Here is a 24598-nt window from a genome sequence, read left to right on the forward strand (position 1 = left end):
TTGTTAAGAACATTTCTGTAACCGATTAATGAATAACAGCTTTATTTAGAACCATTCACCTGACTTATGCCACTGACAACAAATACATTTAAATTTTCTAGACTAGTTGATCTTTTATGTAGAACTATGTTACAATCAGTGACCTCTTAGTATGAAAGCTTTATAATGCAAAACAATTTGATATTTAATATAAACCGTATCAACACCGAATCAAGCAATAACGCAAGTACCAGGACTTAAGATATCATTGCTGGCAGCAAATTTCTGTATATTATGATAACAAGGGACCACAGAGTGATCTTGGCGCCCACCATTGAGCCATTTTTGAATGTTCCAAATTTCAAGAATAGTTCAAGGTCAAAATCAAGGTCAAATTTCATTTCGGTACACAACATGGCACACAGCATGTGGTCCAAATTTGAAAGCTGTAGCTTAAGAAATGTGAAAGTAGGTCACTAGATCAATTTCAAGGTGAAAGTTCATTTCGGTACACAGAACTATGCATGTGCTTTAAATTTGGAGGCTGTAGCCTGAGAAATGTGAAAGTAGGTACTAGGTAAAAATCAATGTTAAATTTCAATTCAGAACACAAAAATATGCATGTGGTCCATATTTGAAGCCTGCAGCTTCAGAAATGTGAAAGTAGGCCACTAGGTCAATCTCAATATCAAAGTTCATTATGGTACACAAAATTATGCATGTGGTCCAGATTTGAAGGCTGTAGCTTGAGAAATGTAAAAGTAGGTCACTAGATCAAAATCAAGGTCAAATTTCATTTCGGAACACAAAACTATGCATGTAGTCCAAAATTGAAGCCTGTACCGTCAAAAATGTGAAAGTAGGTCACTAGGTCAATGTCGAGGTCAAAATTTGTTTCGGTACACAAACCTATGCATGTGGTCCAAATTTGAAGGCTGTAGCTACAGAAATATGAAAGTAAGTCACTAGGTCAAGATCAAGGTCAACTCATGCCAAGGTTCATCTTGCCACTCATAACTATACATGTGGTCCAAATTTGAATGTTGTCGGTTATGGACATGAAGATTCTAAAAGTTTTTCCCTATATAAGTATATATGAACCATGTGACTCCCGGGGCGGGACCATATTTGACCCTAGGGGGATAATTTGAACAAACATGGTAGAGAACCACTATATGATGCTACATTACAAATATCAAAGCCCTAGGCTTTGTGGTTTGGACAAGAAGATTTTCAAAGTGTTTCCCTATATAAATCTATGTAAACCATGTGACCCCCAGGGAGAGGCCATATTTGTCCCTAGGGGAATAATTTGAACAATCTTAGTAGAGGACCACTAGATGATGTCACATACAAAATATCAAAGCCCTAGGCCCTGTGGTTTTGGACAGGGGGTTTTTCAAAGTTTTTCCCTATGTAAGTCTATATAAACCATGTGACCCCTGGGGCGAGGCCACAATTGACCCCAGGGAAATTATTTTAACAACCTTGGTAGAGGACCACTAGATGATGCTACATACCAAATATCAAAGCCCTAGGCCCTGTGGTTTTGGACAAGAAGATTTTCAAAGTTTTTCCCTATATAAATATATGTAAATTATCAAAATAAACAAAGGGCCATAACTCAATCAAAATTGTTATACCAGTCTGATTTTCAGAGGGACACAACTAGGGTACCAATACATCATTCTGACAGAGTTTGGTCAAAATCCCCCAATAGTGTCTGAGGAGATGCGATAACGAGAAATTGTTATCGGACGGACGGACGGACCACGGACGCAAAGTGATTTGAATAGCCCACCATCTGATGATGGTTGGCTAAAAAAGAAACAAAAATGATTCTACTAAACAAAGACTTTCAATGGCAAAACAACTCTATACATATAGCAAATTGTATGCAATGTAGGGATACTAGGGGATAAATATAAATACAATCTAGACTGCTTGAAAAACGATTTAACGTCTAATATTAACCGTAAATTCAACACTGAATCCAGCAAAAACGCAAGTACCGATACCAGCATGACTTACGATATCATTATATTGTTATTTCTGTATTTTTCATGGTAAAGGAAATTGAAACAAAATTGAATTTACAAAATGAAGACTTATAGTAGCAAAACAACGTCGGAGATAGATAGAAATTCAATCTACACTGATTAACACTGTGTTACAGCGGTGTTCACCATTGAAATCTCCCATTTTTAAACACAAGTATAAATAATGCATACTGCTAATCATTCCATGACCTCCCAGGTGTTAAAAGCAAAACAAACAGCCAGAATAGATGTTTTTACACCAAATTTCCCTCTGCCGTAAACGATATCCTAGATTTTGACGACCTCGGCGGGATAGGCATCATTTAAAAAAGCCCTCAGCAGTAAAGTTTATCATGCGTGACTATACCCGGGTCCCTTTGGAGGGTCAGAACGTCGGTGTAGACGTACGGACAGACTGAAACTTGCCAGGATTATCCCCAGATGATTGATCGTTTGACGTGTGAGGTAAACCCGATCAAATTATTTTGTAAACACTTCAAATTGGGCCGTTGAATATGATTTTCGCATTAATTTTAATAAACGTCCAATTTAAACAGCTGAATACTTGTTTATTTCGCAAAGTTGGCGACCAGGATTAATTACAAAATGTATATAATATGTTTAGGCATTTACACATATGCCTGCACCAGAATATCTTCATGGAAAGTCGAAATGAAAAAATACAGCTCAAAAAACTAACACCACTACTCACCGTTATTGATTTCCTGCCTCTGTGGCAACCGCATCCCTCGGCGTGGTGGACATCAGGTAATAGGGTGTGGTAACTAATCTTGCACTTCAGTTGACTACGAAGTCTAATAAATTCCGTCCAGCAACAATGTATCATAAATGTATCATACATTTACATTTTTAAAAGATTTTTAAAATTCGCATGCTTTTAATTTGCAATGGTTTGTTACCTCGTTCATAGCAATAACTGTTTACGTGATATTGCATATTCCTGCATAAAAGCAGACCGTCCACCAACAAGCAACAAGGAATGATTCCTATTATGGACAGCAACTGTTGGAAATTCGGTTCCTCTGGAGGTGCCAATCAGCTCATTTATTTTCTTGCCATTAGTAGCAAGCTGAAGAATATTTCTTGAATGTATTCCACAAACAAGAATTTTTCTGCCAGGAAGTTTAACAAGGCCCCATGCTCTATTCAGATCATTATCTGTAAAAGTCCACAATTTTTGGCCTGTTTTACTCAGAGCTATTACACCATCTGAATTATCTGAAACAAAAAAGGTATCTGAAGACGATTGAAGAGATATTTGGCACGGGGACGAGAAGAGTTTAGCTCCACTTTCATCTTCACGATATACCCTCTGTAATTTTCCGCTCCTGTTGTAAACGTTGACAGACGGTGTGTCCGTGTTATCATCACAGGAAACATATAATTCCCCCGACTCTGGATCGTAGGACAGCCCGGTGCATTTTTGCTCTGTTGCAAAGGAATGTCCCAACGACAAGGTTTTACCAACAGAAACAAATTGTACTTGCTTTTCTTCTCTCAAGGTAGCAGCAACTTCCTCTGGACCTGTTTGGCACAGCGAGGCTGGTGAACCCCCTAAATCTATAAAATCTATTATACCGCCATCTTTATTTAGTCTTTTCAGTCTTGTATTGTAATAGTCGGTTACAACAATTGTATCATCCTTCATCAAACATATACCCATTATTTCTGGGGTTTCAGCGTCATTGTCTAATTTGATATTAAATTTCCTGTTAAACTTGGCAGTAAATTCTGCATCATCTATTGTTTCTTCAACAACATCTCCAAATGAGTTTGCGGTTATTATTCCATTATAAAGTGTTTGGTTTAGTTGGTAATAAAGTTCTGTCTGTTGCCAATTCTCAAACAATTTTCTTACCAGATTTTTAACATCTGAAGCCATGCTTTCACAATTGTTAACATGTACAAACATCTCAGAATCACTTAGACCTGTTTCTTCAAGTTTGTCCCTACCTTTTCTCAATGTTGCTGTTACAGTTTCTAAAACATTTACATCCGATTTGACAGCCTTTACGTGTTCGGAATGTTTAGCACTGACATCCTCTCTGGACTTTTCCGCGATGTCTTTTATCTTCTTAATCATGTCATCTTCAGACTTGCCTATCTTAACCAATATGGCATCCTTCTTCTTATCCAAGTTCCTTATGTTTTTATTTCTTTCAGCCATTTCTTGCTGCACTAACTCTAGGCACTGTTCGATGTCAGATTTGGCTGCTCTAAATTCATAGTTGTTGCTTGCATCCTTTGCAATATCTGTTATCTGTTTTGTATTTCCACATGATCTGCAAGTTAATAATATGAAGATGTTAAAAGCAACTGTCTTAGTTAAACATACACAACAATATATAGTTTTGAACTTCACCTAAATTCTATAACAGCAGTCATGAAGACGATGTTTTCATTGTGGTTTCTAGTAAGTAAACAAGGTTTTCCAATTAACTGACATAGTGACCTAGTAAAGTTTCAAACTTGTCCAAGATTTCTTTCTTTATTTATTTTTTTGGGTTTTAGGGCGCACCAACACAGTATAGGTTATATGGCGCCAAACAGGACTACAAATTTTGGTTCCACCTCTCATTTACATCGAAATAAAAACATGAGGTATGGAATCAAAATGTCCAAGATTTCACTGATATAAAATGAATATTCTAAAACACGTATACGAAGCTCATGTAGGAAATGTGACCTCTAGAATATAAATTATGTTTTTCTATGATTAGCTTTTAACTTCAGGTAACCAATTTTCGAACTTTACCTAGACTTCACAGTGACTAAGAATCTTACAACTTTTTATGAAGATCAAGTAGAAAGTGCGACATCCTGAATGTTAGCAATGTTTTCTCTAAGATTTGATCTAGTGACCTAGATTTTTACCTTAAAAAACCCAACTTTTAGAGTTCATTGTAATAATTATTCTAATATACATTGATGAAGATCAAGTAGAATACGCGCGTCTAGAATGTTTTCCATGACTTGACCTAGTTTATAAACTAAGACGCCTATGAAACACCCAGACCCAGAATCATTTTCTTACACCAAAAGGTTTCAGCGATAGTTTAAACACATTTTATTCCCAGAATTACATATACAAATTAAATACATACATGACAGTTTGAACAAGATAAGTAGCAAAGAATAAGAATGAAAGACACATAGTCTTATAGTATATGGCAACAAAGGAAACCGTGTCAGAATCATAAAGAAATATGCGAATGGACAACGGACGGACGACGTACCATGGATGTAACAGGGCAAATTTGCTTACTGCCATCAACATATTCGCTAGTCAGTTATGTTATTGTAAGTAGATTTTTTAAGGAAACACTTATCTAAAAATAAAAGCTGTTTGGTGCTCCTCTACCATGGGGCTTCCAAGTGGTTCAGGTCGCTGACTTCGAATCACTTACCTCTTTGCGTTGGGTTCAAAACCTCAATTAGGGTATAGAATTTTTCACTAGTGAAAGCTATCCAGCTGGCTTCCTGAAGGTTGGCGGTTCTACCCAGCTGCCCGTGGTGAAATAATGCCAGGAGGAGCACCTGGGGTCTTCCTCTACCATCAAACGTTGGAAAAATTGCGATTTTTGGCCTAAACGTGCCCGGTTGACCTCCCCCCAAACCCCCAAATATTTTTTCGGGGTTTGTTAAGTAAATGCAAATTTAAAAAAGATAAAACCCAAATTTAAAACCAAAATGTTGTGACCAAGTCCCTATGATTCATGGCGAGACAAATTTCAAAAGCAGACACTTTCCATGTTTCCCTTGCGAAATTGGTTCCCCAACTGCCGAAAATGGGGGGCACTTTCCCACGGGAGGGTTCCCCGGACGGGATGAGTTCGGTCCCGATCCCGTCAACGATTTTTGGTTGTTTGGTAAAGGGGAAATTTATCATGATTTTGAAGACACTGTTACAAAAAGTGCTGCACACCCCAAACCCCCAGTCCCCCTCCCAGGGGTCAAACGCCCTCCCGGGATTTTAAAACAAGGTGAAAAAAACCTCCCGAATTTTTCTGTACATTTGGTAGATTCGGGCAGGGTTTTCCCTTTTGGGTTGGGCCATTATGGTTTATCGGGTAAAAAAAATATTTACAAGATAAAAAAGCAAAAAAAATATTTAAAACAAAAAAAAAGCGTTTGTTACTTTTTCTAAAAAACTGGAATTTTGAATTACCAAAAAAAATGTAAAAAAGCTAAGATGTTTTAATTTTGTTTTTAAACAAGGAGTAAAACATTACTTTAGTCGGGGAGGGCGGGGTTTTCGCCCGAGTGTTTTGGCGAGGCCTGGAATACCGGGGGCCCTTAATTCCTTTTTGTTTTAACCTAAACCCAAAAAATAATTACCGGGACCCCCTTTTAAAACAACAAACATTTTTTTTGCCAGGTTTTCTAAATATCAACGGAAGTTTTCCGTGAAAGGGACATATGGTACAGGGGGGTTTCCCCACTAGAAACCAAAATTTTCCCCCAACCCCTAAATTTTCAGAATTTTAAGGGGATGTAAAAAATCTAAGAACACAATAAAAATTTTAAATTTATGGAAAAAAAACCTACCCGATCCCCGGGCCAATGACCCTCTAAGACTTGCAGCTTATCCCTTTAAAATCGTCTAATTCTTTTTAAAAACCCAATGTGAAAAATAAGTAGAATTAAAAGTAAACCCTTTAAAAACTTTTTCCCCCCAAAAAAGTTTGGAAAATAGTTTTTTTCTGTCGCATGATACAAAAATCGCAATATCAAACATTGGGAATTTTAAATTTTACATTCGGTGCAAAAAACTAGGAAATGTTTTTCCCAATTTGCAGAAATTTGGGAAAGAAATTTTTCCTTAAAAAAATATTTTTTTCGAAATAGCAGGGGCCAAAAAGATCGGAAAATTTAAAATCTAACAGTAAAGGAAATTTAAAATTTTGGATTTTTTTATGATTGTATTTTTTTTTGGGGTATCCAGTACAGTAAAAAGAATTATATCCCCTTTTGTCCCAAAAGGGTTTCCTTTTAAATTTGGGATTTTTTTTTTAAACAGGGAAAAGAAAGAAAAAAAAAATTGAAAAAAGGGAAATAGGTTATAAAATTATTACAAAAATTTTGTTGGTTTAAAAAATTTTTAAAAACAATTTCCCATATGAGGGCCCCAAAAAGGTACCAGCACGGTTAGCAAAGGGGAAAGAATCTTAGTTTAAAACTGACCATTTGCTTAGGGGGCCGTCCCCCCCAAGGGAAAAAAATTTCTCCCTTTGGGAAAAAGCTCCCATTTAAAGTTTTTTAATTTTAAAACCAAAAAGAAGTAAAATACATTTTTTTATAGCTCTGGTTTAACGTTTTAAAAACTGGGGTTTACACTCCAAATTTCCTTGTCCCCCTTAGGAGTCTATAGGCTACTACTGGACGATTTATGAACCTAAAAAAAAAAACCCACGGGTTTTTTACTTTCGTTTTCTAAAAAAACATTTTTTTTGATATGAAAAACAAACAAATTTTTTACACAAAAGACACAATCAGGTTTCCCCTTGGGTTGTTTGCATAAGGGCATCAAAGCAGTGAAATACTGGCACTGGGAAAAAAAGGGTTTGTTTTTATTTTCTTTTTAGAATTCCTGTATTTTAGAAAAAATTCCCCATAAAAATGAGCCCGAACAGGAAAAAACCTGGAATCAAATATTTTGTATCTTTGTTGAAAACTTCTCATGTTTTTGACGGGGTCATGAAGAAAAATTTTTATATAAACCTTCTAAGCAGATGCGTATCAACCTAAAAGGTTTGACTCCGCCCCCTACCTTTTTTCGGCCACCATGTCATTCTGCGGTTATTTTTGTTATTTAAAAATGTCTTTATGATTTGATAAAGGGTTTCGGGAAAATTTGAATACTGTTTTGATGGGTAAAAAAAAAACTCCAAAATTTCGGCTTAAAAAAGACCCGAAAAATTTACGGGAGATAACAGTTTAAAAACTTTAAAAGGCATGGAAAAAAACCCCTTTAAAATTTTAAAACTGAAATAAGGTTGAAAACCTCCCGTAGGGGTTATTAACGCAATAAAACGGCGGGGGCCCGAAGTTTTTAGGGGCAAAAATTTCCCCCGTTGTCTTAAATTTTAATGAAAGGGTCTTAATTTACGTAGAAAAGCTTTTTTTAAAAACATCCCCAAAAAATAACCAGGCCATATTTTTTTTAAAAGCATATCTACCAAAAAGGGTTTGATATCTGCCGTATGGTTGATAACCCCAATAAAAAGTCTAGATAAGATTTTTGGGAAAAACAAATTTGCGCTGTTTGGTCTTCATTAATGAAAATCTGTTTTAAATAACAAAAACGCTGTAAACTTGGCAAAAAAAAAAATATACGCTCGCTGATATAAAACCCGTATGGTTTGATACCTCCGTATAGGTTGATACCCCATAAAACGTTAAGATGAAGACTTTAATACCCAAAATTTGGTGATGTTGGTTTCCTTTAAAAAAAGAAATTTTTTTAATTTTCATTGGGAAAATTTTTTTAAATAGCAGAAAATAACTAGCATAGCCCTTTAAATATTTTTATCACCGTATGGTTGATACTTACCTTTAAACCGGTTGTACACCATAAAATTTTAAGATGAAGACTTTTAAATAGAAAAAACTTTCTGTAGGGTTTTCCCCTTTTTAAAACGAAATATTTTAATTTATGTTTTAAACTTTTTAAAACAATCCCAAAAAAGGAAACCAGAAATGTTTTATAAAATATCACGTATAGGTTTATACTTACCGAAAAAAGGTTGATTCTGCCGTATAGGGGGGATTTGCCTTAAAACTCTAAATGAAACTTTAGTGGAAAATTTGCGCTTTTTGTCTTCAGTTTTAACTAAAATATCTTACTTATGTGGGAAAAAAGGTTTAAAAACCCATAGTAAAAAAAAAAAACAAAATACAGTTTTTATAGCAATTCCCGTATAGGTTGAAAACCTACCGTTTTGGGGTTAAATTTTCTTCCGTATAGGTTTGTACGCGTTTTAAACCTTCGGGGAAATTCCTTTTTAAAATAAAATTTGGCTGTTTGACATAAGTAAAAACTTAATATTTTATCTTATCAGAAAAAACAATTAATACTTGCCCCCAAAAAATATTTAGTCAGTATTCCCATCTGCCGTACGGGTTGTTTTACCTACCTTTAAGGGTTGAACGCCATAAAACTTTTCAAAATAAAAATTTTTTAGCTAAATTTGCCTCTTTGATTTTATTTAAAAATTTAAAATATAAAATTTTTTAGTCCCAAAAATGTTGGGGAACATGCCCAAAAAAAAACTAGTATGTCTCTGTAGAAATCTACCGTATGGTTGATAATCCCTTTAAAAGGGTTGTTAGCCCCAAAAAAACGTCAAGAAAACTTTAAATCCCCAAAATTTTTCCGTTTTGTTTGTTTTTTCTTTTCAACGGGAAATTTTTTAAACTTACGTTGAAAAACCCAATCTCGTAAAAGGCAGAAAAAAAAAATTAGTTTTTTATAGCATTTTTCCAGATGGGGTTGATCCCTTTCCGAAAAATTTGATATCGGGCCGATAGTTTGAAAAGCCAAAACCGTAAAGATAAAGACTTTATTTTTTAAAATTTTGGCGCTGTTATCTTCGTTTTAGGAAAATATCTTACTTTTTTAAACCAAAACTTTTTGTAAACATGTAAGAAAAAAAAAATGGGGTGGTTTTAATGGTAAAAAAAACCCGGATGGGTTTGGTTTCCCTACCGAAAGGGTTTTGTGTCTACCGTATGGGGATCACCCTAAACACGTCCGATGAAACTTCAGGGAAAAATTTTGCGCTTTTTTGCCTTTTTTTAAAAACTAAACCTATCTTTTTTCATTTGGGGAAAAGGGTTTTAAAAATAGTAGAAAAAATAAAAAAACGGGTCTTTTTTGGGGAAATCCCTACCTTTAAAAAGGTTGTATTTTCCGTAAAAGGTGATACGCGTTTTTACTCTAAGGATGCATTTTATGCGTTTTTTGCGCTGTTTGTGCCTTAATTAAAACTTAATTTTTTTTAAAATTAGCAGCAAAAAACTTAAACATTGCAAAAAAAAATAGAAATTTTTACGGTCATTTATTCCCCTATCCCGTACGGGTTTTGATACCTACCGATGGGTTTTGATCCCAAAAAAAGGGTTAGAAAAGATTTTATTATTTGAATTTGCGCACTTTATTTTTCATTTTTGGGATTTAAATATATAATTTATGTACCCAAACGTTGTGACTGAAAAAAAATTTAGTACGGGCCCTATCTACCGTATGGTTAAATACCTCCTTTATAGGTTGATAAGCCAAAACCGTCAAAAAAGATTTTAAAGTGGAAAATTTTTGCGCTGTTTGTCTTCTTTTAAGTGAAATATTTTACTTATGCACCTAAACTTTTGTAAACAGTAAAAAAATTACTATGGGGTTTTTAGGGGCATACCCCCCCGTATGGGTTTTGTGCCTACTGAAAAGGGTTTGGGAGTTTTCCCGTATGGGTTTTGAAAAGCCATAGCACGTCCGATGAAGAATTTGGGGAAAAAATTTGCGCTTTTTTGGCCCTTCAGTTTAACTAACAAATTTTATTTATTTAAAAAAAACTTTTTTTTTTTAAAAATAGCAAAAAAAAAATAACTAGTACCTTTATAAAAAGGGCAAAATCTACCGTTGGGTTTGAATCTTCCGTAAGGTTGATATGAAAATTTACGTTAGAGGATGTTTTTTATTGTAAAATTTGCGCTGGGTTTAAAGGGAATAACTTTTTTTTTTTTTAAATTAGCACCCAAAACATAGAAGAAAAAAAACCTAGGTGGTTTTTAGGGATATCTACCGTTTTAGGTTGATGCTCCCCTTTAAAGGGTTTTGATGTCTCCCGGGATGGCTGAAAACCCCGTAACCGTCCAGATGAAGATTTAGGGGAAAAAATTGCGCGGTTTGTTTACATTTTTGAACTGAAACGTCTTAATTTATGCGGGAAAACTTTTTTAAACATAGCAGAAAAAATAACAACCCCCGTTTTAAGCAAATCTACCGAAATAGGTTTTATCTTCGATAGGTTGAAAATGCGTTTCGTCTAGGGGTTTTATTTTAGGGTAAATTTTTTGGCGCTTTTTGGTCTTAAGAATAATTAAACTTTTTTAATTTTATGCAGAAAAAACATGGGCAGAAAAAAAAAATAGGTGGTCTTTAGGGGAATTCTCCCGTATGGGGTTGATCCCTTTCCGAAAAGGGTTTAAATGTCTCCCGTATGGGTTTGAAAAGCCTAAAAAGGGCCAGATGAAAAATTTAGGGGAAAAAATTTGGCTGTTTCTCTTCATTTTAAACTAAACTACCCTTTAATTCATGTATGAAAAGGGTTTTTAAACATAGCAAAAAAAAAACATCCCTTTAATAAAAGCGTTTTAAACCTTTATAGGTTGATATCCCCCCGTATAGGTTGTATCATTATCCCTTAGAGGACGTATTTTAGGGTAAAATTTTGGGCCTGTTTTCTTAAGAATAATTTTATTTTTTAAAACTTTGCGGAAAAACCACCGCAGAAGAAAAAAAACTAGTGTGGTTTTTTTGGGGCAATATTAACCGTATAGGTTGATGCCTCCCGAAAAGGGGTTAGGGCTACCGTAATATTTTGATAAGTAAACCCGCCCCCAAAAAAGTTTTTTAAATGAAACATTTGGGGCTGTTATTTTCCCATTTTTTTAACTGAACTATTTTAATTTCATGTAAAAAAACTTTTAAACATAGCAAAAAAAAATAACTAGTCCCCCGTTTTTAAAAAGCACATTTTAACCGTATGGTTGATATTTCCGTATGGGTTATACGCGATTTTGCGTCTAGAGGATGAAAATTTTTGGTAAAATTTCCCGCTTTTTGTTTTAAGAATAAATTTTTAATTTTTTTTTTTCAAAACTTTGCTGCAAAACATTTCCAAAAAAAAATAACTTTTGGGGGTCTTTATGGATATCAAACCGGGAAGGTTGTTTTTTTCCCTACGGAAAAGGTTGATGTCTACCGTATGGGGTGATAAGCCGTAACACGCCGATAAGGGAATTAGTGGAAAAATTTGCGCTGTTTTTCTTCAGTTTAACTAAAAACATCTTAATTCAGTGGGAAAACTTTTTAAAACCATAGCAAAAAAAAATTACTAGTACCGAAAATAATCGCAAAAAACCGTATGGGTTTTAAATATTTCCCGTATGGGTTTGTTTTCGTTTTAAAGGGAATCTAGGGGGAAGGTTTTTTATGGTAAAATTTTGCGCTTTTTTGCCCTTAAGAAAAACTTAATTTTTTAACTTATGCAGAAAAACATCGCAAAAAAAATAATAGTGGGTCTTTATGGCATATCAAACCCGTATAGGTTTTTTGCCTACCGAAAAGGTTGATGTCACCGTAAAGGTTGAACCAAATAACACTTTCCAGATAAAAGATTTTTGATAAAACTTTGCGCTTTTTTGTCTCAGTTTAACTGAACTATCTTAATTCATGAAAGGAAAAGTTTTAAACTAGCAGAAAAAAAAAATAGTACCGTATTATAAGCACACCCCCGTATAGGTTGAAAATCTTCCTTATGGGTTGTAGGCTTTATACGTCTGGGGGATCCCAATTTTAGGGTGGAATTTGCGTTTTTGTCTTAAAATAACTTAATTTTTTAACAACCGCAGAAAAACAGGGGCAGAAAAAAAACTAGTGTGTTTTTTTTTTGGATAATCTCCGTATGGGTTGAGCCTCCCAAAAAAGGTTTTAAATGTCTCCCGTGGGGGTTGATAACCCAAAACCGTCCAATGAAGACTTTAGGGGAAAATTTTTGGAGCTTTTTGTTTTTAAATTTAAAACCGAAATATCTTTTTTAAATTGTAGGAAAACGTTTTCAAACATGGAGAAAAAAAAATAAAACAGTTTTTATAGCCACATCTCCCGTATAGCTTGTACCGTTATCTCTGAGGATGCTTTTTTTAAGGGTTTCAAATTTGCGCTTTTTGTCTTAAGAATTATTTAATTCGTAAGTTAGGCAGAAAAACCAATTAAAACTTTTGGCAAAAAAAAAAAATATTACAGTAAGTTTTCCCTTTTCCCCCGGGAAGGGTTTGATATCACCGTTGGGTTTGGGAACCCCAAAAATTCCATATGAAGCTTGGAGGGTTAAAATTTGCGCTTTTTTGGTTTCAGCAAAACCAAAAACTGTTTTAAAAACCAGCAAAAAATTTAAAAATTAGGATAGCAAAAAAAATAACGAATTTGTCCAGCCTGGGGTTTTTTGTATGTCAAATTTAAAAACCCTTTTTTCTTAATTTAAAATGTTTTATGGTCTTCTCAAAATTAAAAAAATTTTGTTTTTTAAAAATGGGAAAAACCGTCTAATTCGAAATTTAAAGGGAAAAATTTGAAAAAATGCAAACCCACGATTTTTATTTTTAAATTTAAAATTTGAGGGCGTTAGTTTTGTGTCTTTTTGGAAAAGGTTTTTTTTAATTTTTATCCAATTAATTAAAATCCCCTTTTGAATGAGGTTGCGAAATTTTTTCCCCTTAAAATTTTTGGGTTTTCACCAAACAAATTTCTGCTGCATATATCATTCAGCCCGAGTTTCGTCATTCAAAAGAAAGGTTTGTTTATTTAATATAAAAAGTCAAAAAAAAAAATTTTGGGTCCCCAACCAAACCGGAGGTTAATGAACATTTTAAAAGGCAATTTACCACTTTACCCCTTTTAAAACAAAATTTTTTTTCCAAAATTTTTTCAAAATTAAAAATGAAAAAAAAAAATCGCACTCATGGGCCCAAAGAAAATTTTAAAATTTTAACCCAATGTGTTTAAAAATATTTCGGAAAATCGGGATTATTTGCACCAAAATGAAAAGCTTAGGGCCCGGGAAATTACCCCCCCAACCCCCCCCCCGCACACCACCCTCTCAACCCAACCCCCCCCAAAGAGACCTGTATTGTTTTATTTCCCAAAAAACCCAACTTTTTTGGGAAAAGGGAAAACAATTTTTTTTTCACAGTTTAGACCCAAAAATGCAGCAGGGGCCATTTTTTAATTAATGATTTAAAAAATGTCCTTTGGGGAACCCCCCCTGAAAACCCGGGAAAAAAGGGGGGCAGGGGCCCCTTTTTACTTTATTTCAAAAATGAAAAGGGGAAAAGACCCTGTGATTTCCTGTTATGATACATTTTTTTAAAAAAAACCCCGGTTACCTTTCTTACATTTTTCATATACTTTTTATAAAAGACCCGGGGCCCCTAGCCCTTTTAGTTGCAAACCCAAGGCTAATAAAATATTTTTTAAAAACCGGGTTCCTAATGATACATTCGTATTCTTAAAACGAAAAAACGGGACATCAAAAAATTTATTGTTTTTTTAAAATATAAACCTCTCCTAATGCAGGCGTTTTAAAGTGAAAAAAAAAATTTTTTGAATTGGCTGTTCGTTCGAATAAAATGAAAAAAGTTTCTAAAAGTTTTGCCCCTGGCTTGGGAAAAAACGGGAAAATTTATTGGATGTCTAAAAGGAATTTGTCGTTTTTTGTTTGCCCGTTTTCAGCGGGGGGCGCCCCAAAACAAATTTGTCGTTTTTATTTTTTTCGTTTTGGGCAGGGGCAAAAACGGGACAAAACAAAAAACTCGAAAAATAATGTTTTTTTGGCCCGTGTTAGGGGGGCCGCCGGGGGCAAAAAACCAAAAACACGAAAACTTACAAAATGAGCTTTTGTCTTTTTTTTTCTTTCGTTCGGCGGGCGAAACGGGGCCCAAATAAAGGGGGGGCCCGGACACGACAAATTTATACCCCCCAACACGAAAACTGGGCCCAGAAAAATTTATGTCCTGTGGCGCCCCTTTAAATTTAAAACTTTGGGATTTTTTCGCGAAAAAATTTTTTCGTTTTTTTCCGCCCGCCCGACAAGCCCAACCCAAAAATTGTCAAAAAATCACCCCCCATATTTTAAAGGGATAAGCGATCTTTTTTTGGGGGCTTTTGAGGACCCCTGTGTGCAACCGAGTTTTTTTAGTGACTTTAATATAAAACACAGCTATATTACAACAAACTCACGGGAAAAGGTTTTGCTTTCACACAGTTTTGTTTAAATTAAATTACATATATTTTTGTTGAATAAAACACCAGAAATCCCCAAAAGGGCCCCATTCTACTCGAAGGAATCAAAAAATTTACGGGGCCCTCACTCCCAAAATTCCCGGGATTGTCCCTATTCCCATGTTTTCCCGGGCAAGACCACCCCTTTATTCAGTTTTCAAAAGCTGTACATTCGCCGTCTGCCCTTTTCTGTCTGTCGCCCGGTCGTCTTTTCGCCCGCCCCGCTTTAAATTTTTGTCTGGCTTTCACAGCAAAGGCTGGCCTGGTTTTTGGGACGAACTTCACAGGGTGTTTTAGAAGCAAGAACGTGTGCAAACCCCGGGACTGATCTTTTCGCGGCCCCAAAAAATTTGGGCCGCAAGAGCTAAAGGTGAAAAAAATTTGGGCCTGGTTTCCCCAGGGTTAAAAATTGCTGCCAGGATTTCGACGAAACTTCACGGAGTGATCAGTCCCAAAACCCTTTTGTACATATCTTGGAACTTTTCCGCAGGGTTCCCCAAAAAATTCCCCCACCGAAACGAAAATAAAAAAAAATATAGGGAAACCCTTTTCCGGACAAACTTTGGGGAATTATAAAAAATAAAAGGATTCGTTCCCCATGAAACAAATACATAAAAAAAAATAAAAAAAAAAGAAGTTTTTGAAGTTTTGACCTTTTTTCGCAGACATAAAATGCATTACTGTTTAAAAAAAATGTTTTCACAGAGTATCTAACCCCAAAACTAAGGGGTCAAATTGGGCCCAAAAATTTTGACTTCACCCCGCTGTTTTTAGAAAACCATAATTAGGGTTTAATTTTTTATCCCCTTTTCCTTTGGGCGTAATGTGCAGCATATTAGAAATATTTTGGCATTGTAGCGTTATTAAAGTAAAATTTACGAAAAATTAAAGTTTTTAAAAATTTTTAAAAAACCAAACAATTGTTCATTGCCGAACATTGATTTTACTTTAAAATAGGGACTTTTCCAAGTTTTAAATTTAAATTTAAATTAAATTTAATTTTTTTATTTTTTTTTTGATTTTTAAATTCATCCCGACAGAATTTGGGAAAATTTCACGACTATTGCAATTTTAACTGGATGTAAAAGATCTGGGGTTTTGGTTAAATGGGAATATTGTTTAGGCAAAAGTGAAACCCAAAGGGTTAAACCAAAGTGATTGAGTCCTCTTGAAGAATTCTACACCCAAAATTGATTTTTTGGGAACCCCAACCCCGGTGAGCAAAACCCCATTGGAAACCCAAACCCCCAGGGGAACGAAAGGGTTTAATATCTAATATCTTTAATTTTATATCATTTTTTAAAATTAAACCAGAGGTTTTTCTGAATCCCTTCACAAAAATAGTAAAAATTTCCCAAATTAAGGGCCTTTATTTTTTTACTTCGCATTTTCTGTTTTTTTAATTTAGTTTTATGAGGGTGATTAGTTTATCTGTCCCGAAAAAAATTGTTTTAAAATTTGAAATAACTTTTTTTCAAAAAAAAATACGCTGTTTTTTGCGGGTGCTTCAACAAGCCTAAACTATTTGCACTTTTTCGTAATTGGGCCTTCTTTGAAAACATATGCCCGCCGTTGAAAATTCGTGGGTTTAAAACAATATGAAAAGACATATGTATCTAAATAAAAAACCCCCTGCAATAAGGGAAACGCATATTTTTTTGTCTTAAAAACGTCGGGCTGAATATTTTTATTTTTTATAGCACTTTTTTTATCTATAAAAAAAACCGTTAAAAAGCGCTGAGGGAGGGGTTTGGTTTTTCCAAGCAGGGGGTGGTATTCTATGTGTTATTACTTAATACAAAGGGAATATGCGCTAACCTATTGTAGCAAAAAAATTTTAAAGGGACTAATTATGAATTTTTTAAATCCATAACAGCATTAAAATTTCCCATAAATGCGCGTGATGCCCCGCGTTTTTTTATAACATGGACGTTTTTTTTCCCTTTTAATTTTTCCTTTTTGGGGGCCGTAATACTTTTTTGCTCACCCAAACGAATATCGCCACATAATAAAAGTTTTTTAACAGCAGGGGGGGGCCGAGTATCTTTCAACACAGGGTTTTTTTTTGTTTAAAAAATCCCCCCCAAACCCCCAAGAACGGCAGTTTAAATTGCTAGCTTTTACGCTTTACAAACTTAGACGTCACGCCCAACCCATAAGGGGGTCGTCAAAAATGAGTGTCACTTTATTTGTATACACAAAAAAGGCATGCGATTTTTTTAAAATTTAAAAAAACAATAAATTTAAATCTTAGGCACGCTTTAAAAACTTTCTAGACATTTTACATACCCATTCCAAAAATAATCCCCGGAACGTATTACTTACATTTTTAAACCGTTGTCAGAATGGGTTACACCCCTTGCGACACCCCGACTTAAAATTTGGGGCTGACATGGGGCATGAAATTTAGTGTTTACATAAAAAACCCCTTTGGGACTAGAAATTACATTTTTAGCAGAACCGGTTTTTCATAACCCCCAAACTTGAATTGGCCACAGGGCTGCGGGTATTTTTCCCAACTTCACATTTTTTTTTTTCCGCGGTGTATAACCTTCCGTATTTTTTCGAAAAATCCAAAAATTTTTCATTTTAAAATAAAACAAAAAAAACAGCTTATAGGGTTTTAAATGCATACCCAATCTTTGGCAAATTTACTATACTATTTTTTAGTTTTCCCGTTGTTAAAATTAAATTTTCCCAAATTTACAGGGGCCCCCCCTTTTCCCGTGAAAAGCATTTTCAAAGGCGCTTGCGAAATTCACCTTGTACTAGTACGGGAAAACAGTGGTTACCAGAGGACGACAGAGTGAGAAAAAGCCCCCAGAACAGAAAGGGACGAAGAGAGATCCAAAATCCCCGGCAAATTTGGGCCTAGTCTTTGCGAATAAAATTTTCTGGTTTTTTAAGTGCCCGGGGTATAAAACTGATACATGCAAAGGGTTTTTCCCGGGGAAAAAACCGTCCCGGGACATTTCCCTTAAATATGAAGAAAACAAAAAAGGACTTTAATTTTGTTATTTGCTGAAATAATAAAAAACTGATTTTCCCTAGGGCCCAGTACCCAGTAAAAAACTCCCGTTGGCCTACTTTTACTTGAACCCCCCTTAATTTTTTTGTAGTTTTATATTCCTATAAAACCTTTGTTTATTTTTCATTTTTATGTTCCTATTCCATTTCATTCTTTCCCCAAAAAATGAAAAAATTTTGCTGTATAAAAAATGGAATAAATTTTTTGAAATAACCGGCGCATGAAAAACAACAGCTGTTTTTAAACAAACCTACGGCTAAATTTTTCCCGAAGGGAACAAAAACCCTTTTAACTGATGAAAAACTGCTCCCAAACTGGGGTGAAGTTGGCAGACAGCAGTGAAAGCATTTAAATGCTGCTTTTTGCCACTTTTTACAGCAGAACTTTTCCCCTACCCCAGTAGTTACACCCGTTAACTGCTCCTCTGCCAGCATTTACAGCATTTAATAAGCTTTTTTACACTGTTTATGGTGTTGCTGCATCAGGTTTTTTGTGAAAAATAAAAACATTCTTTTTTTTTCTTTGAAATATACTCACATCAAAGAAAAACCCCTATATTAGTACTTTCAGTGGCATCTAAATTTTTCCCTTTTTTGTACTGTTATTTAAAAAAAACCAAAATTGAAAAAGGGGGGGTGCGCTCCTCCCCCCCCCCCCCCCCCCAATCCCACACAAAACACACACACACCCATTTCCCTTTTCCTCCGCCATGGAAAAGTAGTTTTAACAATTTTGATGAAATTAAATTTCCCCCTTGTTTGCTCGTTATAAAAAATGAAAGTAAAAAAACGCGCGCTTTTCTTGATTTACATGTATGTTAAATTAGGGTTTTTCGTTTTTGGCCCACGTTTTCTAAAAAAAAATAGTACGGGTTTTTTTAGGCATATTTATTCAAAGAGATATATTTAAGGTTATTTCCCTTTAAAATAGGGAAAAAATTTAAAAAAACCCGTTTCTTGCTGTGGAAACGAAAATTTTCCCGGGTCCGTAAGGCACTAAAATAGGTTTTTGGGGCGCCCTCATCGCCCCTATGTGTGGGGTGTGTGTGTGTTTTTGGTTTTAACTCCCCCTTTTTAACATTTTTCAGTATATAAAAGCCCGGGGGCTGTTTTTACAGTGAGCCCCCATGCCCGCCTCCCGGGGCACGTGGCCTGATATCCCACCCATTAAAATTTTACTGGGCACCCCCCTGACCAACCTAGCACTACCTTTAATGGAGGGGCAAAAGGGGGGAAATGCTAGTACCATTTTTTAAAAGTCTTTGGGTTTACCGGCCAGGGACGAACCCCACCCCACCTCCGCTCTGAGGGACTTTTCCCCAAGGGGGAAATACTATGCATAAAAGAGATTTGGTTTAAAAAGGGAAATTTGGGGGGCGCCCGCTCCGCCCCAGGCCTTTGGTTTTTTCATCGGACCGGGGGGGCCTTGTGAGAGGGTTGGGCCCCCCCAGGCAAAGGGGGGCCCCCTTTTTCCCGGGGGGAAATCCCTTTTTGGGAGAAACCCGGGTCAGGTGGGGGGGGGTTTCCAAGGGTTAAATCTTGTTTTTAGGAAACTCGGGGTGAATGCCGCTTTTAGTGGTTTTTTTTTTAGCAGTAACTACCAGGAAAAAAAATTCGAAAAAATGGGAAAAATCCTCTCGTTTGGGCCCTAACAGGGGCCTTGCTTTTTTCTGTCATAAACATTTTTTCTGCTAGCATAAAGGAGCCCTTTTAAAAAATTTTAACGCTGGAAGTTTCATGTAAAAAAACGGGGAAAAATGGTCTTAAAAAACCCTTTTACTGCGCCAGTAAAAACACAGGGAAAAATCTAAAACCCGCTTTTTAAATTTTCAAATTTTACCTGCGAAGTGAACCCTCCCCCTTCAAAAAAAGGGTCCCCTTTGGAAAAATCTTGACTTTTATTTAATCCTAAAAAAGCGATGTTAAAGATGGTACGTACGGAAAAAAAGCAAAGGTGAAATGGCGATTTTAATATCGGTTTTTAAACCCTCCCAAAAAATCGCGTTTTCACCATTTGTATCATCGTACCATCGCGTTTTCAAACCCTCGTATCATTTGTTCCCTCGCGTTTTTTAAACATTGTACAATTTTTTTTTTTTTTCGCCTCGTCCATAAACGTTTTAAACAAAACGACCTTTGCATTATCCCATCGTACCATCGCGTTTTCACCCTCGGGTCATGGGGTTTTTACCCCTCCTTTCCATGCCCTTTTCACCCTCGTACCATCGCCTTCCGGTGGGCATGCGCAGGGGACCTTTATGTGTCAGTAAATACCGGCTTGGGTCAATTTTTAAATTTTTACAAATTTCATATATACTTCTACATCCTAACAAGAATAAGCTGAGTTTTTAATAAATTCCCGTGATATTACACCCGCTTTTAATTTTCTTTTATGCATACTAAAAACCCAAGGGCGTGGCCTTGAGGTTTTACCCAGTTTTTTAAAGAAATGAGCACTGAACATTTTGTAAAAAATTTGGGAAAAAAAAGCAAATTAAAAGGTAAAATTTTTTCTCCCAAAAAAACCTTGAATACATTTTTATTATTTTTGACAAAATACAAAAAGGGGGGACGGGACTTTGCATTTCCCAAACCGGGGGGGCGATGGTACGATGGTTAAAAAAGCGATGGTACGATGGTGAAACCAGAGGTACGATGTTTTAAAAAGCGATGGCACAATGGTTTAAAACGTTATGGTACGATGATTTAAACCAACCCATGGTACGATGGGTGACAAAAGCGATGGCATGAAAAGGTGCGTGGTTTAAACGCGATGGTAGATGATGGAAAAAAAGCGATATTAATCGACATTTCACCCTCGTACCTCGCACCCTCCCCGATTTAAAACTCGTGCCCTTTGCGTTTTCATCATCGTACCATCGTGGGTTTTTTTCATCGTTCCATCGGGGCCATCGCGTTTTTTGTCATCCCTACAAAATTTTGGGGCATCGCGGGTTTTGAAATTTAAAAAAAAAGTTTACGACGGGGAGAAGGGGCTTTTTAAAACCCTTTAACTGCGTTTTTTTACATAGTTTATAAAGGGGAATTTAAGGGTAAAGGGGCAATTTCCCTTATAGGGGAAAAAAATTTTTCCCACGGGGAAAAATTTCTTTAAACTTTTATACTTTTCTGGAATCAAGTTTAGAACAAAAATTTTTTAAATCATAGGTATCCAGGCTTGATCCTGAATTTTTTTGCCCTTTAAAGTTTAGTTTCAAAGGGGAATAATTCATGTAGAAATAGATTTAAAAACGCTTCAATGACTTTAAACGGTCGGAAAAATGAAAGCGAGAAAGGGAGGTTTTTTCCGGGGCCCATTAAACATCAAGGGAAAATTTAAAAATGATTTTAAAAAACACAATTTAAAATTCTGGCAGTATTTTTGTAGAACACCTGACAAATAATTTTCCTTAAAAGCATTCTAATAAATTGGTTAAAAACCGCTTTTAACGGGTTTAAAATTTCTTTGGCATAGTAGCCGTTAACTGGTGTTGGAAAAACGATCAAAAAGCTGTAAAATAGTGGGGAGTTTAAATGCGAAAAAGGCAATAAACTGCGTAACCCGCTGCAGTACAGCCCTTAAAAATGTTGTAACTGGGTGGCAGTAGGAGGTTAACTGCTGGGAAATGGGGGGCAGTAGGAGCAGTTTTTTCTGCTGCTATGCCAAGGGGTTACAGCGTTTAAAAACTGATTCTGCGGGAATGCTTTTACTGGGAAAATTTACGCCGATCTATATTGTTAATCTTGAAATTTCCCAATTTATGGCCAAACTTTTAACTTATTATCGATATCAAATTTTTCCGGGAAAAAGCCATAAATGGACAAAAATTTTAGTTGACCAATTTTTTAAAAATCATGCCTAAAAAATCAAGAAAATTTTGTAAAAAATGTGGGCCAAAATCTCAAGCTGTATGCAAAACAGGTTTTTAAAAAATGGACTTGTACAAAAAAGGAAACCCATTTCCGAGCCAAAGAGGGCCAAAAAATTCAGCCAATCGGGTTTAAAAAGGGTTTTGCGTTTTTTGCATACATTCAAAACTAAAAAAACAAGGTTTAAAAGTTTCAAAGGGCCCCAGGGAAAAGGAAAAATTTGTCTTTTATGAAACCCCAAAATCAAAAATCCCAAAAATTTCCATAAATTTAGCTAAAAAATTTTTACAGCGATATTATTTTTGCAAAGGTTCCCAAGCTGTTGAAAAATAAATGTTTTCCCAAATTTGAAGTAAATTCTTATATTTTTACAACTTTCAATGAAACATATCTTATTACCAAATTTTTCTTTTTTCATGAAAAAACCTTTCCAAAAGCCCCCCGCCAGGGTGAGTATATAGCCCCATTTTGGTTTTGTCGAGTTTTAAAAACGGTTTTCTATGGTTCCCTATATTTTTTTTATCGTGTTTGGGGAAAATATTAGATTGACAGAATTTAATTTTTAAATGGGTCTGCCGAAACAAAAAAATGGACAAAAGTCCTGATTTTCTTAAAATTTTATTTTAAATTTTTTATCGTTTTTAAGGGCATTTTAAAATCTTTTATCCGACATTCGCATTTAAACTTTTTTTTGACGGAAATGCACTTTTGCCATTTAAAAGGGTTTACGTGGGGCGTACCACTTAGATTGGGTACGCGGGACTGTTTTAAAGTTACGCCTTTTTTTTTTGAAAGGTTTAAAAAAGTTTTGTGGGTTTAATTAAGTTTCAAGCGAATATTTTTGGATTTGTCCAAAAAAGGTTACATAAAGTTTTTTTGGGGGTATCCCAAACCTTTAAAAAAGAAGAAACTAAAAAGAGTTTGGGTATACTCGAATTTTTTTTGCTATTTTAAAAAAAGTTTTTTCCCGCATAAAAATTTTTGACTTTTAAATTTATAAAGATAAAAAAAGCGCAATTTTTAATAGGGAAAATCTTTGTCTGGAATTTTTTTGGTTAAACCCCCTATACGGTGGGATCCCAAACCCATACGGTAGATGGCTATAAAAAAATATAATAGCTACTTTTTTGTATGTATAAACGTTTTGCCAAAAAAATTAAGGGGCATTCCGTCAATTTAAACAAGGCCCATTTAGCCACTTAAATCTTATCCCGACGTGTTATGCATATCCAAAACCCATAGAGAGAAAATCCCCAAAGGTAGGTATCAACCTATATCAGATAGTTACAAAAAATTTACGGTTTTTTTACTAAAGTTTAAAAAGGGGGTTTCCTTTCAGATAAAGATATTTCGTTTAATCGGAAGCCAAAAAAGCATCAGGGTTTTTTATTAATTTTTTCATTTTTACGTTTTGGGGGTTTTCAATTGGGGTTTCAACTATACGGTTTGATATCAACCTTTACGGTAAAACTATCAAACCCTTTCGGTAGATATGCTTTTTAAAAGGGTATAATTGACTTTTTTCTTTTATTTAAAAAAAGTTTTGGGTACATAACTTTAAAAAATTTCAAAATTTAAAAAAACGGGAAAATCGGGAATTTTTGCTTAAAAGTCTTTATCTTTACTTTTTTTGGCGTATCCCAAACCCAACGGGAGGGATCAAACCCATACGGTAGATATTCTACGCAACCCTTCTAGTTTTTTCTTTTGGGGGAATTTACAACGTTTTGGTGGGAAAAAACAGGGTATAAATTTTACGGAAGGTTTAAACCCTTTCGGTAGAATTTGGGATAAAACTAAAATAGGTTTTTTTTTGCTATGTTTTTAAAATTTTACTACTAAATTTAAAATAAATTTTGTTTTAAAAAAAGGCAAACAGCGAAAAATTTGGGTATTTAAGTCTTCCTTTTTAAGTTTTTTATGGGTATCAAACCTAAAGCAGGTTTTCAAACCAAATGGTTTGATAAAGCCCTTAGAGATTTTTTTTCAATGTTTTACAACGTTTTGGGGGCATTAAAAATTTTTATATTTTTTTAAGGCCCTTTTTCCAAAAAAAATTCCTCTGAAGGCTTTATGGCGTATCAAACCCATCCCGGGAATTCAACCCGTTAAAGGAGATAGGGCCAAAAACTGACGTAAAATAAATTTTTTTTTCTTGGGAATGTTTTAAATTTTGGTTTCCGAATAGTTTAAGGGAAAATTTAAATTATTTTTAAGACAAAAAACGAAATTTTTACCTTAAAAACCCTTTCCCCAAAACATTTTAAACGGTATCAAAACCCATACGGGAATGTGTTTTTGATCGCGTATCAAACCCAACGGTAAAATTTGCTAGAATACTGTAATTGTTATTTTTCTGGGTATGTTTGAAACCCTATTCCTACCTGAATTTGATTTAAAATTAACTAAAACAAAAAAGCCCAAAATTTATTCCCCAAAATTCCATCGGGGGTGTTTATGGGTTATCACCCTATAAAAGGGAAATCAAATTTTTACGGACGGGAAACACCTATACGGTAGATATGCATAAAAAAATACACTTTTTTTTTTTTTTCTGCCCATTAAAATGTTTTGCAAAAAATTTAAAAAAAGATATTTCATTAAA

General features: G+C 35.0%; 1 protein-coding gene across 1 annotated transcript; it reads right to left on the reverse strand.

Annotated features, from left to right (window-relative positions):
- Positions 1-2943: 2943 nt before the first annotated feature.
- On the reverse strand, positions 2944-4858 carry LOC123549094 (uncharacterized). The gene is made up of 2 exons (XM_053546762.1): positions 4824-4858; positions 2944-4321 (listed from the first exon to the last, which is right to left on the reverse strand). The coding sequence occupies exons 1-2, from the start codon at positions 4856-4858 to the stop codon at positions 2944-2946; spliced, it is 1413 nt and encodes a 470-aa protein (XP_053402737.1).
- Between the last annotated feature and the right edge of the window lie 19740 nt (positions 4859-24598).

This window comes from Mercenaria mercenaria, chromosome 6 (genome assembly GCF_021730395.1).
Source record: "Mercenaria mercenaria strain notata chromosome 6, MADL_Memer_1, whole genome shotgun sequence".
NCBI classification, from domain to species: Eukaryota; Metazoa; Mollusca; class Bivalvia; order Venerida; family Veneridae; genus Mercenaria; species Mercenaria mercenaria.

What these genes read in the sequence shown, in the direction of transcription:
- LOC123549094 (XM_053546762.1), bottom strand. Translation starts at nt 4,858, where the DNA reads ATGTCGCACTTTCTACTTGATCTTCATAAAAAGTT. An exon ending in CTTGATCTTCATAAAAAGTT is followed by an intron (nt 4,322 to 4,823) that starts GTAAGATTCTTA and finishes ATTAACTTGCAG; the next exon opens with ATCATGTGGAAATACAAAAC.